The sequence below is a fragment of the Drosophila mojavensis genome, unplaced genomic scaffold (assembly GCF_018153725.1).
Source record: "Drosophila mojavensis isolate 15081-1352.22 unplaced genomic scaffold, ASM1815372v1 contig_74, whole genome shotgun sequence".
NCBI lineage: Eukaryota > Metazoa > Arthropoda > Insecta > Diptera > Drosophilidae > Drosophila > Drosophila mojavensis.
In genome coordinates this window covers 3,889,553-3,903,946 of record NW_025318899.1, presented here as the reverse complement: position 1 = coordinate 3,903,946, position 14,394 = coordinate 3,889,553, and the positions used below count along the sequence as shown (strand labels likewise).

The following is a 14,394-nucleotide window of genomic DNA, read 5'->3' as shown; positions in this document are numbered from 1 at the left end:
TCGCATTGAAAGCGTTGGCAATTGCAACATTTCTCTTAGCTAATTGATGATGGCTTTCATATTGGCTTATGCCCTGTTTAAGTGGGTAGCTGAGGGGGTATATTATGCTTGTGGATGAGTAACCGAACTACTACTACTATAGAAATGAATACATAGATAGATCTATATCAAAGAAAAACTACAAAAAAGATGCAAGCGGCCATTTCCACGTCTTCCAATCAGGTCATATCTACCCCATTGTCTGCCCAGCTAACTACAGGGTATCTACTCGTCAGCCATTGCTAATTGGAGCACTCTTACCATGCCATATATAAGCAATGCTGTTGTCTCAAGTTGTTTTGGGCCATAGCCAATGATATATAATTAACCAGGCAAAAAGGCAAATTGGCTCGAATCGTGTCGGCTCGAACATTTTTAACTGCTGCCCGCTTTACAAATGGACCCAAACGTGAAGCATGAAAGCAATGCCACATTATGCTGCACGCCCCGGACAACTAATTTCGTAAGCGCCACACTTAATGCCAAGCGTAACTTATGGGCCGCCATATAATAGTCTATATATATGTATGTGTGTGTGTGTGTGTGTGTGTGTGTCGTGTGTTATGTGGCAGGGCTGGCACAGGCAGTCGCACATTTGCTTTGCAAAGTTATTAGCGTGTTGAACGGCTTCTCTTTTCTTTTCTGTTTGTATTTTATTTTGATTTTACTCTCTTTTTCATTTTCATTAAAAGACATAAATTGTGCAGCAAAAATGCAGAGAAGGATAGGTTTGGTCTGGGTCGGCTTGCCTTGTGTCTGACACGGTCTCTGTGCCTCTATCTATCCCTCTCACTCTCTCACTCTGTCTTCCCGTCTCCGTCTTCCGTCGCTGTCTCTGTCCTTGTCTCCGCCTCTGACTCTGACTTCGTCTCTGGGTGTTTGTCCATGTCTGGCAGCCAAAGGCGTGTGTGCGTCGTGTTTTATTTGCAGCCTTTTGCGCTCTTATTTACGATTTTTTCATTTTCATTTTCATTCTGCACATATTTTTTCCCCCCATCACGGTTATTTTCCACGGCGCAATGCATTCATGGGCTGCGACGCAAAGCAGTTTGTATGAATGAAAGTTGCATGTGGGTCTGAATAAGCAAGTGAATGAGTGAATGAATGAATGAGTGAGGCAAATGCCGCTCGGCTCTAGCCCCTAGAAGGGACACAGCAGCATTAAGAATGTCGCCGCCGCACATTAAAACATTTTTGAGGGGGCGTGACTGTTACAGCCAGCCAGCCAAGCAGCTAGCTAATGCAATGCAAATGCAGCAGCAGCAGCAGCAGCAACAGCAGTCGCAGCAGCTGCAGCTGAAGTTGACAAAATAATCACACTGGCAAACAACATTGTAGCTGACGGTACAAACGGGCGTATACTTAACATTTGCAATTTTTTGCATTGCAGCTAAAGGGAAATTAGAAAAGTGCCCAAACGACAAATTGAAAGCGAAATGGAATACAAATAAAGAGAGCAGCTGAAGAACAAGTAGAAGAAGGTAATTTAAAAATGGAATGCGTAGCTAAACACAATACACATAATTTGCAATTGAAGTGAAAAATTGAATTCTTAATTTAGTTTTCAATTTTCAATCGTTGCCGTAATCTCGATTCATGCTCGCTCGCTCTTTGTCCACTTGTCTGCAATATTAAATTCTCAGCCATTGTCAAATAAAAATTCTTCAATTCTGTCAAACATCGCTCAGATATGTACAAACCCTTTTTTCTTCTTTCCTTCCAACTTCTTCTACTTCGAGAATTCCCGCTAAGCGCCCAGCCCCAATTTTCGCTTTTTGGTTTTCGGCGTCGTTTTCGTTTTCGCTTTCCTTTTTCACTGCACTCAAAGATAATAAACCAGCTGGGTGTGTTCGAATGCGCAGTGTTGATGTGCTTGAAGATACCCTTTAAGGGGCAGAGACAGAGGATGCTTTAGCTTGGGAAAGTTATTTGGATGAGGGTCAAGAAAAATGGCTTGAAGCAGGAAAATTGACCAACTTTATTTGCCATATAAAAAAAATTAATATTTTTGTTTAAGTTTAATAGTAGTTATATATTTTTAATATTTATAGAATTAATTTGAAATATTTTCAGATAAAAGCTAAAGCCTACAAAATTAACTAATTAACTATAGTCTTAGCCACATTTACTTTAGCTAGAATTTAAAGCAACATAATTTTGTATTCAGCTACCCATTTTAAAAAGTCTCCACAACTCGTTTCACGCTTTTATTTAACTACAGGGCATTCGTAATAATGCGCCAAACAATTTTTGCCGACGCTGTAAACTTTCATGTGCCGCCTCCAACATTGTCGTTAAGTTGCACGTTGTTGTTGTTGTTGCTGCTGTGGCTGTTGCTGTTGTTGCTGTTGCTGCTGCTGTTGCTGGTAACGCAGCCAACTTTTTGGTCGTGATCTTTCACTCGAACTGCGAGCCAGTGCGACCAACTGTCTGGTCTGGGGTCTGGGCAAACACGCGGCATTTAAATTAGCTGTCGTTGTGGGCGCCGCTGTCTACCTGTTGTTGTTGTTGTTGTCATGGTAGTTGTTGTTGCTGCCGCTGTCGCTTTTCTAATTGCTCGCTGCGCACGTTCATGCGAGAGAGGCAGAGGCAGTCAGGCAATGTTGGGCTGCTCGGTCTAGGGTTCAGGGCATGGCTCTGGGAGTAGGCAGAGGCCTAGGCATGGGCATGGGCATGGGCATGGTCATGTGCCTGTGCCTGTGCCTGTGTGCCTGCCTGGTTTTCACTGCAGCTCACGCATAAATCTCGCAACTATGTCAATCGCATCGGAGTCACGTAATCTGTGTGACATTTTCAGCGAATCGTTAAAATTGGAAAATTTATCGGCCGTGCGTCAAATGCGTGCGCCAGAGCTGCATATTTTATGCACACAGCTCCGGCGGTCAGGTAAAGCTGCGCAGCTCAACTGTCACCTGGCTGGTTCATCATTAACACCTCACGGCCAGCGCAAAATAGCGAATGATTAATGTCAAAGTCGGGACAGCAAAAAAATTGCAACAGGCAGTCAGGCAGGCAGGCAGACAGCTAGAGGCAGGGTCACAAATGGCCAACGGCGACACGAAATATTGTAATTAAATTTTGATAGCGCCACTCATTATGTAAAGGCAAATTAAGAGCTGCATTCTCTCTCTCTCTCTCTCGCTCTCTCTCTCACTCTCTCTCTCTCTCTCACTCTCTCTTTCTGCCTTGGCAAAACAAAATACAATCAAATTGTATAAAAATAAACATATTTAATTAAATTTCTCACACTCAACAGAAGCAGCAACAATAACAACACAGGAAACAAAACGCACAACAAAGAGAAGATTGCGAAAAGATCACAGCCAAAAAAGGTTCCAAAGCCACGTGAATTGTCATGCATGTTAGTTATCACTGTTATTGTTGTTGCTTGTTGCTTGTCATTTGTTGTTGTCCCTTTGTGGCTGTCTCTTTGGTAGCTGCAACAACGTGAATTGTGTTCATTGCCAGCCATTGTCTACTTTGTCAACTAGTGATGGAAACGTGAGAAGCAGATGTCGTAGCTCGTCTAGAGCTGAGATACGAAAATTCTATGATAATGATGAGTAAAGTATGTTGAAAATAATGTCTACATTACACATTTTTTATAAACATAGTCAATTACACCCGACTGCAACCGTATTTTGTGCTGTGCAATTAAGAAATTAAATATCAGCATTCAATGCTAGATATTTCAGTGGCGATTCATCCTTAACTCTTTAAGATTTAACTTTGCTTTAAAGAAGGTCAAATCAAAAACAATAAATTTCATAAAAATCCACAGCATACATATACATATGGATGTTGAGCTGAGCCAAAGCCTTAACCTAGACTGCGGAAAATACTCGAGATATTAAGATAAATACACTCAAAAAGAAATATGATTCTCTGCATATGCAGCTTATATTTGCATCTGCTGTTGCTCTTATAATTCAATAAAACAAAAACATTTGCATCTCTTCAAGCTAACCTTGCATTATGATTGATAAATCTATATATGTCCATATACAGCAAGTAAAGAGAAAAAATAGAAAAAATGTGCTAGCAACAGTTTCTTTTGAGTTGCTGTTGTTGCTTGGCAAACAATTTGAAGTTGTGCGAAACTGGAAATTAAAAACGCTTAATATGCGCTTCCGGTGAGGGCGAAGCAACAGCAGCAACAGACGAAGACGACAAAGGCAAACGGCAAAGGCAAAGGCAAAGGCAGCAGCAATGGACTTTACATACAGTCAAGTTATCAGCGCCATCAGCAACAGCTACAGCAGCAACAACAGCAACAACATCAATAGCAACAGCAACAGCAACAGCAGCAGCAATGGCAACAACAGCAACAATAGCTGGCATAGAGCCGTCTTATATTGGGGGTTTACGAGGTAGCTTTACGAGTGGGCTTTGGGTGTAGCATTTCAAGTTGATATGCTTTGTTTTGTTTGTCTTTTGTTTTTGGCCGCTTTGTTGTTGCTGCTGTTCTTGCTGCTGACTGTATAACCCTTTTGCACGTTTTCTTTTCCCTGCCAGTTGTTGTTGTTGCTGTTGCTGTAGCTGTTGTTGTTGTGTGCGTTGTTTTCAGCATTTGCGCTAAATGTTGTTTACTTTTCGTCATTGTGCGAGCTGCTGCTGTTGCTGTTGTTAGTGTCGTTTTTCTTTTGTTGTTCTTGTTACTGTTTTTTATTTTTTTCTTACAACAATGTTGAGTCTTGGCTGCCGCTTAACATTCACCTACTTTTCACCTTTTCATAGCAGCATACAACGCCTGGCCGTGGCATCAAAGCGGACGCGCTGACTTCAAATGAAATTAGAAGTTGACGCAGTGCAACAGCAACAATAACAACGGCTAACAAACAATGCCAAATGCACAGGCTGAGCAGCTAAGATTCATTCAGTACATGAAAACTGAGCGTTAAGTAGAAAGTTAATTAGGCTTAAATGTGCGAAAGACGACGCCAACGTCAACAGCAACACGAATCTGCTTGAAAAGCCAATTAAAAATTCTGCTGCTGCTGTTGCTGCTGTTGGTGTTGCTGCCTTTGCTTCAGATTCTGTTTGATTTTCTTTGCTCAATTTTCAAAAAAAAAAGAATTCTGCTTCCTCTTAATCATCTGCTCGCAGCTGAGACTTGTTAATTAATTTTTATGCATTTGGACAAATGTTCAATTCGAAAAGTTTTATTTAATATATTTTTTGTTGTTGTTTGCAACAACAAAAAGAAAACTTTCGTTTCGCTGTTGGCGTAGAAAAAATCCCAAAAAAAAAAAAAAACAAATGCCAACAACAATAGAGCGAAAATTTCACTTGGCCTTAAGGCAACGCAGTTGACATTAATTGAGCCTATTAAACTCTGCGCTAATAAGTTCCAGAGCCAACTTATCGTATTGCCATTTCCCGTTTCCTTTAAGCCAACAACTGTTGGTTGTTGTTGCTGTTGTTGTTGCGGCTGTTACTGTTGTTGTTATCGTGCTTGTCTGCCTGTCAGCTGGCTGAATCAGAACGATTAACACTTGAATTGTTTCAAGAGCGTGTGGCACATTAATAACGCCCCTTTGGCCACTTTGGCTTGGACCATGTAACAGACAAACAGAAAAGGAAATCCACGAATCTGAAATGCACTTTAAGGGCTTTCTTATCCATACCTATCGATGTATATATTATTACGTGAGATCCATTAAATATTATCATGCAGCTCAGAGCTAAGCTAAGCCATTGTTTCTATTATATTTTATATTTTAATTTTTATATTTTATATTTTATATTTTATATTTTATATTTTATATTTTATATTTTATATTTTATATTTTATATTTTATATTTTATATTTTATATTTTATATTTTATATTTTATATTTTATATTTTATATTTTATATTTTATATTTCATATTTTATATTTTATATTTTTTATGTTTTATATTTTAAATTTTATATTTCATCTTAATATTTTTTTGTTATACATATATCTCATACAATTTGATTTATGTTAATTACATTATCTTTTATATTCTAATTCTTCAGCTAAATTCATTTCGATTCATTATCATGTCTAATATCTGGTTATGGCTGCAATTAGTATCAGCTAAGCTCCCCATATAATGCAAATTATTATATTGTATGGCCCAAAAATAACTAAGAAGTATAATTCTTATGGCCTTGCTAAATATTTCTTATTAACATATATAAAAAAAACAAATCTGCTTCGTGCTGGGCAACAAATCAAGACATCTCGACATGCTAATTAAGAACTTACGATTTATGTGCATATGAGTGAGTGTGTAAGTGTGCGTGCGTTGCAAACCTCATGACTTGATTATTATGCCCCACAAAGCGAAAGGTAAACAAACGCTGACTATGGGACCCCAAAAGGTCGCCAACCAATGTCCAACAGAGGCAACTAATTTAGGGCTTAACTCTAATCAAAGTTGAGCAGCGGTAGCCAAAGCCCGCTGTCCACAATGATTCCCACGGCACGCACATGTGTGTGTGAGCGTGTGTGTGCGAGTGGGTCTGTATGTGTGTATCTTAAGCACGCATAAGAGTATGCGTGCGCACAATTTAATGACAGCCACTGTGGCCAACGCTCGACTAGAAACTGAAACTAAAATAGCAACAACAACAAAACCGAAAAAATACTATGCATAAACATGCTGTAAGGGACAGAGTTGAAAATTTTAAGCGAATAACAGATCACAGCTTGTATACTCTTGACATAGTTCAATATTATATTGGTTGAGCTATGTATATAGTATTTTCATTTATCTACAAATATATTTATGATATATGAAATATAACAAATCAAACAAAATACATTTTCAAAAGAAAATAGTCCCCATAAAAATTGAAAGAATATTATTTTAAAATCAAGATCAGATGCTTAAACAGCTCTCATACCTGTCTGATATTTTGATATACAATTCAATTCCTCTGCTCTGCTCTATTCATCTATCTCTCCTTCTCGCTCTGTTCAATTTCTGGTCTCAACCTTCCATCATCTATGCATTACACAGTTTGTAGCTAAGCTTATATGCTCTCTGTCTGCCCCTAAATCCCTCTCTCTCTCTCTCTCACTCTCTCTCTGTCTATAGAAAACTCTAATCCTCTATGCCAGCTACCACCACACATAGTTACAATTGTAGACTAGTGGCAACTTTTGATGTTGTATTCAATTTGCATGTTGCAGCCAGTGTTGCATAATTAAAATTTTTGAAAATTAATTTCATAATTTTAGCAGACAGCTCTAGTTCTCTATGCTTTACTATTTTTATTTTTATTATTAACAGTTGTCGAAACAAAAACCTTTAAATGTTGTTTGTTGCTGATGATGATGATGATGATTCCATTCCATTTCATTCCATGCCATGCCATACCATGCTATGCCATTCCTATGCTATGTGTTGGTTCCTGTTACTGGTTATTTTTATTATTTATGTGCATTTTGATGCGGATGGCCAGTTGTAGTTGCTTTATGTGTTATATTTATTTTTAGTTGCAATTTTGTTCCTGTTTTGTTTTGCGAAAAATACAATTTTTCATACCAGAGCCGAAAAAGTTTGTTATTGAAGCAGAGCAAGAGTCGGTTGTGGGTAGATGTGGCGAGAGGTAGAGGTAGAGGTAGAAAGAGTTACATTTTTGCGTATTTTCGGTTATAAAATTGTAATGCAACGGCAGCTGACAAAAGTTTTGAGCATCAGCTGACTTTTGTACAGCAGAAGTTTTACTTATATACCAGTAATACTCTGTCTTTATTTAGCTATATATAATGTATACATACAGGCTTAATTAGCTGTAGATCTGCCAAGAGTTGAGCCATCAATTGAAGATGCTCAGCGTTGCGCACAGTTGCAGCTACATTTACATCGTTTGCAGCTTTGCAACTTTGCAGCTTTGCATCTTTGAGCTGCAACTGTGCACGACGAGCGCCCATTAGGGCAGCTTTAATTTCCGCCTCACACATGGTGGATATAGCTTTATCTATATAGTTCCGATTAACGTAGCGAAGCGCTGGCCTGCCTTAATGAGGCGTCTGCTTGCCGTTGAGGCTGACGTAACGCACGCACCAGGCAGACCATCAGCCCTGCCCCGCCCCCCATGGCTACCGCTTCTGGCCAACTGTGCATTGTGTGTAAATTTGTTACCATTTTTTTTACATTGCTGCTGTCGTTGTTGTTGTTGTTGTTCGGTCTCTGCGTGTGTTTGCTTGCCTCGTATTGCACATAAAAGGTAATTTCTAATTTGCTGGTGTTTTATTGTTTCTTGTGCGCAGTTTTATGGAGGTGCCGGCAGTAGCAGCAGCAACAACAACAACAACAACAAACAGCAAATGCCGACTTATGCAACAGCTCACATTTGGGCCCAGACCCAGGCAGCGATGCGGCAGAGGCAGCGACGCATGCGCTCAAATTACATGGCAGCTGTTGGCACTGCCACTGCGACTGTTGCTGCTGCTGCTGCTGCCGCTGTTGAAGAGCTGGCTCTGCTCGTAAAAGCATAACGGCGTTCATTAATCATGCAATCCACGTCCAAACGTAACGAAAACCTAAACGTAAACGAGGCTAGAACCAAAAGCGTCTAGAAAAACTCTTCCAATCGACAACTGTTGCCAATTAGCAGCAACATGCAAAGCGCATTTGCAAATGGCAACAGCATCAACAACAACAGCAGCAGCAGCAGCATCAGCAACAGCCACGGGGTAGCACCAGCTAACAAACAAAAAATGAAGCCAAAGAGCGCTTGTTTTTTCCGCTAGCCATAGATTTGTCTAAGCTGCGGAGCTTACGATTAGATTATAAAGTCTGAACTCTCCAGCCAGATGAAATAGGGGCTATATATAAACTTGATTGGCCAGCTAATTGCCTGATCAGTTGATGGAGGGCAGAAAGCAACCAAAGCCGGAAATGTACCATAAAAAAGTTACAATTATAGAAGTAACTAACACTAGCAGTTGATAGCATTGCTAGAACAACAAGAGACTTTGGCGAAATATCTCATGCTATGTAAAATCTTATTGGAAAATCCACAACTGCTGCATTCATTCAGTATAAAACTAAGCCAAGTAAATTCCCTCGTAGTTATTCTCATTTCAAGTAAGGAAAATTGAAGACTTCTATCCTATTTCATAAAATGAATTATATTTTTAATCTGCCTATATTCTATTCCCATTTCACTTAACCTAACTTTAGAGAGCAAAATTTCTGTGCAAGCCCAAGACATGCGATATTTAATTAGCAAAAAAATAGGTAAAAACAATTTGAGTTGATCCTGTTTGCAAGTTATATAAGATTTAGGCCATGTGCTATGAAGAGCTCTTAATAATCACCTTTTTCCGTTACCAACTACAGTTTAGCACCTTTTTGTAAGACACCAGTCACTGACCTGGATTGCCCATAGCTGTAGCCACATCAACCCACTCAAACCTGGCAAAAATGGGTCACTTATCTACCTGTCAGCCTAAAGCTACCTGTCAGCCTTTAAATTCTGTCTGCCAATGCAGAAATTGCATCATTTGTTGAGCGACACGCAACGAAAGTGTTTCACACTGTGAGAGCAAAAATAAATCTACTCAATTGACAAATTAGACAGCTGACAATGTCCGAGTTTGGGAGCAGAAGCGGCAATAGAATCATGGAGAGCCTGGGCTATGCCCTGTACTTGCACTGCCAGGAGCTGAGGCGCCCGAAGCGCTGCCGTCGCCTGATGCGCGTGGCCAGCACCAAGCTGCAGCTGACCAATGAATTAATCTGGCAGCAACGTTGCCAATGGCAGCTGGCGGCGCCGAGCTATCAGGAGCGCAGCGCACTGAATCGTGAACGTCAATATCGCGACATACTCGAGCAAAATATGCAGCGCCAGCAGCTGAAGCAACAGCAACAGAAGCAACAACGGCTACAGCACGCAACACGCTCGAAGCTCGAGGCTGGAAGCTCAAACAGCATCCAGTTTAAGATAGATTAGTTGCAGCGCCGCGGCGTTTACGTTAAGATCTCCGAGTTAAAGCGATATGCAATAAAGGCGCATAAATCATCAAAGAGCAACTGCTGTGGCTGCTGCTGTTGCTGCTGCTGCTGTGGCTGAGCCAGCTCGCTGGGTGTGAACGAAAAACAAGCCAAAGTGTTTGGCTTCTGACACCGTCGACGTGCACCAGGGGGCGACTTTTCGGGCTGAGCGCAAAGAAAGTGCAACAGCAACTAACTGCAGAGCCACAGCCATAGCACAGCCACAGCCACAGCCCCAGCCACAGCTAGAGGAACAAGAACAACAGCCGCAACTGGCAAGTTTTTCAATTTCCTGCAGCCATTATGCAGCGGCTAATAGAGCGGAGAGTGTGACACGGTGCAAGTGGAAACGAACTTTAGCAGCAGAATATGGGCAGGGGCATAGGAATAGTAGCAATAAAGTTAACTTTAAGTGTATTTATGGGAATATTCAATTTGAAATTAAAATGAGAAAAATAATTTGATATATCTTATTATTTCATGGTATTTCTACATTAAAACCTAGTCTCACAGACTATAATTACTTCACAGGGTATAATTACTTCAGATGACTAATAATAGCTATGCTATTATACCCCACAGCTCTTATTTGAACTCCAGCCCAATCACAATAAATATATCAATAGTCTATCGATTGTTACACGATTCTACCCTATAGACATATTTCATGTCTTTTAACATCTAATATTACTATACTACAATTCTCATACTTATTATCGCCAAATCTTCTCTTATTCTATATTACTTTATTTAATAATTCATATTCTTATTATTTCGAACTGTTCTCTCATTTTGCAATCCCACTCACGCGCCCATCTCTAGCAAGTACTTTTTAGTGGTTGCACTCGGTTAGTCGGCAATTGCAACAGCTGCTCTGCTGGCCATTGACGTTTCAAGCGGTTCTCGCACGGGCTTTTTTTCTCGCTTGATTTGTCACTCACAGCCACGCAGCGGCACACGCACACGCACACACACACACACTTAGATAGCGTACCCAACGGAAAAGTAAACCTGTCCGTCTGTCTCAGAACCGGTAACTGTTTTGCCAGGCGTTGCGGCGCTTTCTTTTTGCCCAATGCCAACGGGCAAAGGGGCATATCGAGTCGGAGGCTTCGCTTTGTCTCTCATCTTGGCACAGGCGCATTTTTATTTAGTTGCAATACCTTTAGACCCACTAACACTCTCCCGCCCCGCTCCGCACCCAATCCCGTCTCATGAGTTTGTCGCCTGTTTTGTGTTTGCTATTCTAAGTGCTGTTGGCTACTGAGTTTTCAGAGTTTCGTTTAGCTTTTCTTGCTACTCTCTATCTCTATCTGTTGGCATGCTGGTTATTTATGCCTCTTGTTGTCCCAATTCTGGAGAAGAAAAAAAGCAGAAGAAAAACAAATGCCAAGAAACTAAAAATGTGCTGCAGCAGCGCGTGTGTGTGTGTGCAAGCGGTTTTCCATTTTTAAAGTGCCTATGCCAGCTTTTTAATAAGCAGCACAACAAAAAACTGTGGAGAGGAGAAGTCAGAGCTGAACGCTTACCTATCGATTGTTGGCCTTTAAATGCTGAAACGAAAGGAAAAAAATAAAACAATAGAATAAATATATTGTTTATTATTTAAAATTCAAAAATCAATATGGAATATTGCGCTGACAGCGTCAGACGCATAAAAGTCAACAATGGCCAGTCGGGTGACATAAATTTAATGCTTTCAAAATGCGCTTTCAAAACTCCAAACAAACAACAACAACAAATTACTATACGACCTGCGCGACAGTAGATAAAACATAATGCAAATATTATTGCTGATTTTTTTATGATATATATTTTTTTAAATATTTATTTTCTTTTCTTTTCGCTGTAATCATTGCAGGTCTAAAACAAATACAGTTTTTGTGCGATGCGGTGAATGGCCGCCGCTCTATGCGATTCTCATGTCAGTCTGCAGCTGTCCCTGTCTGACATGCAGCATGCAATTTTGAAAGAAAGAAAAACAGTTTAAGAGTTGTGAAAGTCGAACAACGACTGCGGCTACCTTTCTAGGCAATTTTCGGAGAAGGCCTTTAAGTAAATGGTAAACAGCTCTTAAGCTCGAAACCTTTCCTACAGAAAGTTACAATCATTTTAATATAAGAATCTAAGTTTTTTTTTTTGTGGTTACTGTTTGTGACTATTTAATTGAAAGTAATTAGAGATTTCTATGTTTGGTGTACCTTTCTAATGTACGTTCGCTGGGCTTTCGTTTCAAGTGCTCACTGTAGCTGGCACCTGACTGTGCCCGTGACCGAGTGTCAGTTAACACTCGACGCGACCTCAGCTAAGCGAAAACCCATTCAGCCATAGAACAATGCCGGCCCATTTTGCTCGCTCTTATATATACATATATAATAAATACATGTATATATGTATATATATATAGGGATATTTTTCGCACTTGAGTTTTTGTATAGTGTTGCATTGGAAAATTTTGTGCGTGTCAGCAGCAGCAGCTGCTAAGCAAAGCAAAAACAAAAGCAACAACTGTAATAATAGCAACAATAACAGCTAACAAACAACATTGTACAAACAACCAAACAACCAAAAACAACCAAAACAACAACAACAGCAACACTTTTTATTGCCGGCCAAAAGGAAAGCAGCGGCAAGCGGGTGGCTTGGGTGGTTGAGATGGCTGCGTTGGGTTGGGGTGGTGCGGTAGCTGCTGCCACACAAAACACAAATAAACAATTGCAATTGTGAGCTGGTTGTAATTCGGTGAGCGGCTAAATCGCCTGTAAATACTTTTGTACAAGTTAACAGTTATAAATGGGCTTTTTATGAGTTGTGTGTGCGTGTGTGTGTGTGTGTGTGTGAATTGTTTGTGCGACAATATTTCAAGAGGAAGCTGAGTGTGCGGCACTCGAGCGTTGTAATATCAAATAAATGGCATTTGCCAAGCAGCAATGGCTATCCCCATAGATAACACTGAGCAGCTCCACATTTCTCATGTTACAACAACAATTTCAAATTGACAGCGGACAGAACGTACAGTGAACACTGTCCATTGATGCATACACTTAGAAAAAAAGAAAAAAAAAAAACAATTATTATTATAAATAGCTATAGCAAAAATGATTGGCTAAAAAAATTGAATTGAAATTGGCCAAGTTTTATTTAAACTTAAAGCCAAGCAAAGCTCCTATAACTTTTTTTTAATGCCAATCTCTATTTATATTGATCCCAACTTAGCTGCAGCCTCAAAGCCACTTCACATGCACAAGAGCTAAACTCCATGTCGTTTGTATTCGAGTTTAGAATATTGTTTTTCTCCGCCTGTACAGGTCAGCTGGCTCGAGGGAAATGTTATGCTCCGACTAGAAGTGAAGCGAATCACTTTGCCTATGTTGCTACTCCACTCACTTCTCTCTCGCTCTCCCTCTCTCTCTCTCTCTCTCTCTCTCTCTCTCTCTCTCTCTCTGTGGTCGTGGCTGTCAAGTGAAATCGTTCGTCCATGTCGAGCTGATGCTCGACTGCAGCTTTTGCTTCATCTTTGGCACCAGCTGCTGCTGCTGCTGCTGCTGCTATTGCTTTGGGTTTGGCTTGTCTGCCAGTTGTCTGGCCAAGTGTCCGTGTTTGTTATTGTTACGATTTATGGTATACGCACATAGATCATCAATGTGCCATGAGCCCGGCTCACCTGCAGCTCACTTCATTTTTAGCTTGTAAGTTTGTTAGAGGAGATTTTCTATTGATTTTCTCGTTTTGCCTGGCCATGTTTTCTATTTGCTGTCCATAATAATGCTATGCAATGGAAATCATAAAAGTCAACAGCTAAAAAGCAACAACAACATTTACAGCTCGCCATGGCCATATAATACAGTTAGTTGATGCGGCTGCCGCTGTTGCCGCTGTGGCTGCCGTTGCATTTGCCGGCTTCATTAGGAAAATTTTGCGCTTTCGTCTACAGAAATCAAACAGCATCATGTTTATAATTGTGCTCGTAATGAGCTTGACGCTGCATTTGGCCGCCAACGTTTGGACAGGTGAAAGAGAGACAACCCGCTGGCCAAAATTCAACAATTTTTGGCTATTGCCCTGTGGGTGGGCGGCCAGTTGGGACCATTAAAATATTTGTTGCACTTTCCGTGTCTATCCCTCTATTTCTCTCGCTGTCTGTCTGTCTGTCTGTCTCTTTTACCATGCAGTGAAAGCGGTAAAAAGTGGACAAAGCTAACATGCAAAACTTTGCATGAATAACCAAAGTGACTGACAAAATACATTCGAAACGGAGGGCGAGACACGCCCTTATTTTTTTTCGTATCTGTAACTCGCTGGCAGCAGAAATCAAAACTGCAACATCGCAACAAAAGTAATGCAAAATTAAATGCAAAAAACAATCAACAAACAGCG

General features: G+C 40.4%; 1 protein-coding gene and 1 long non-coding RNA gene across 2 annotated transcripts in view; one reads left to right on the top strand and one right to left on the bottom strand.

Annotated features, from left to right (window-relative positions):
- The window catches only part of LOC116804328, a 92,650-nt gene that overhangs the window by 59,215 nt on the left and 19,041 nt on the right, over window positions 1-14,394 (bottom strand). Inside the window, exon 2 of the long non-coding RNA XR_004364287.2 lies at window positions 11,547-11,570. This is a non-coding gene — a long non-coding RNA (uncharacterized LOC116804328). The remainder of the gene's footprint in view (window positions 1-11,546; window positions 11,571-14,394) is intronic.
- On the top strand, window positions 7,365-11,221 carry LOC6581358. Its single transcript, XM_044009601.1, has one exon. The coding sequence runs from the start codon at window positions 9,611-9,613 to the stop codon at window positions 9,974-9,976; it is 366 nt and encodes a 121-aa protein (XP_043865536.1). The 5' UTR covers window positions 7,365-9,610; the 3' UTR covers window positions 9,977-11,221.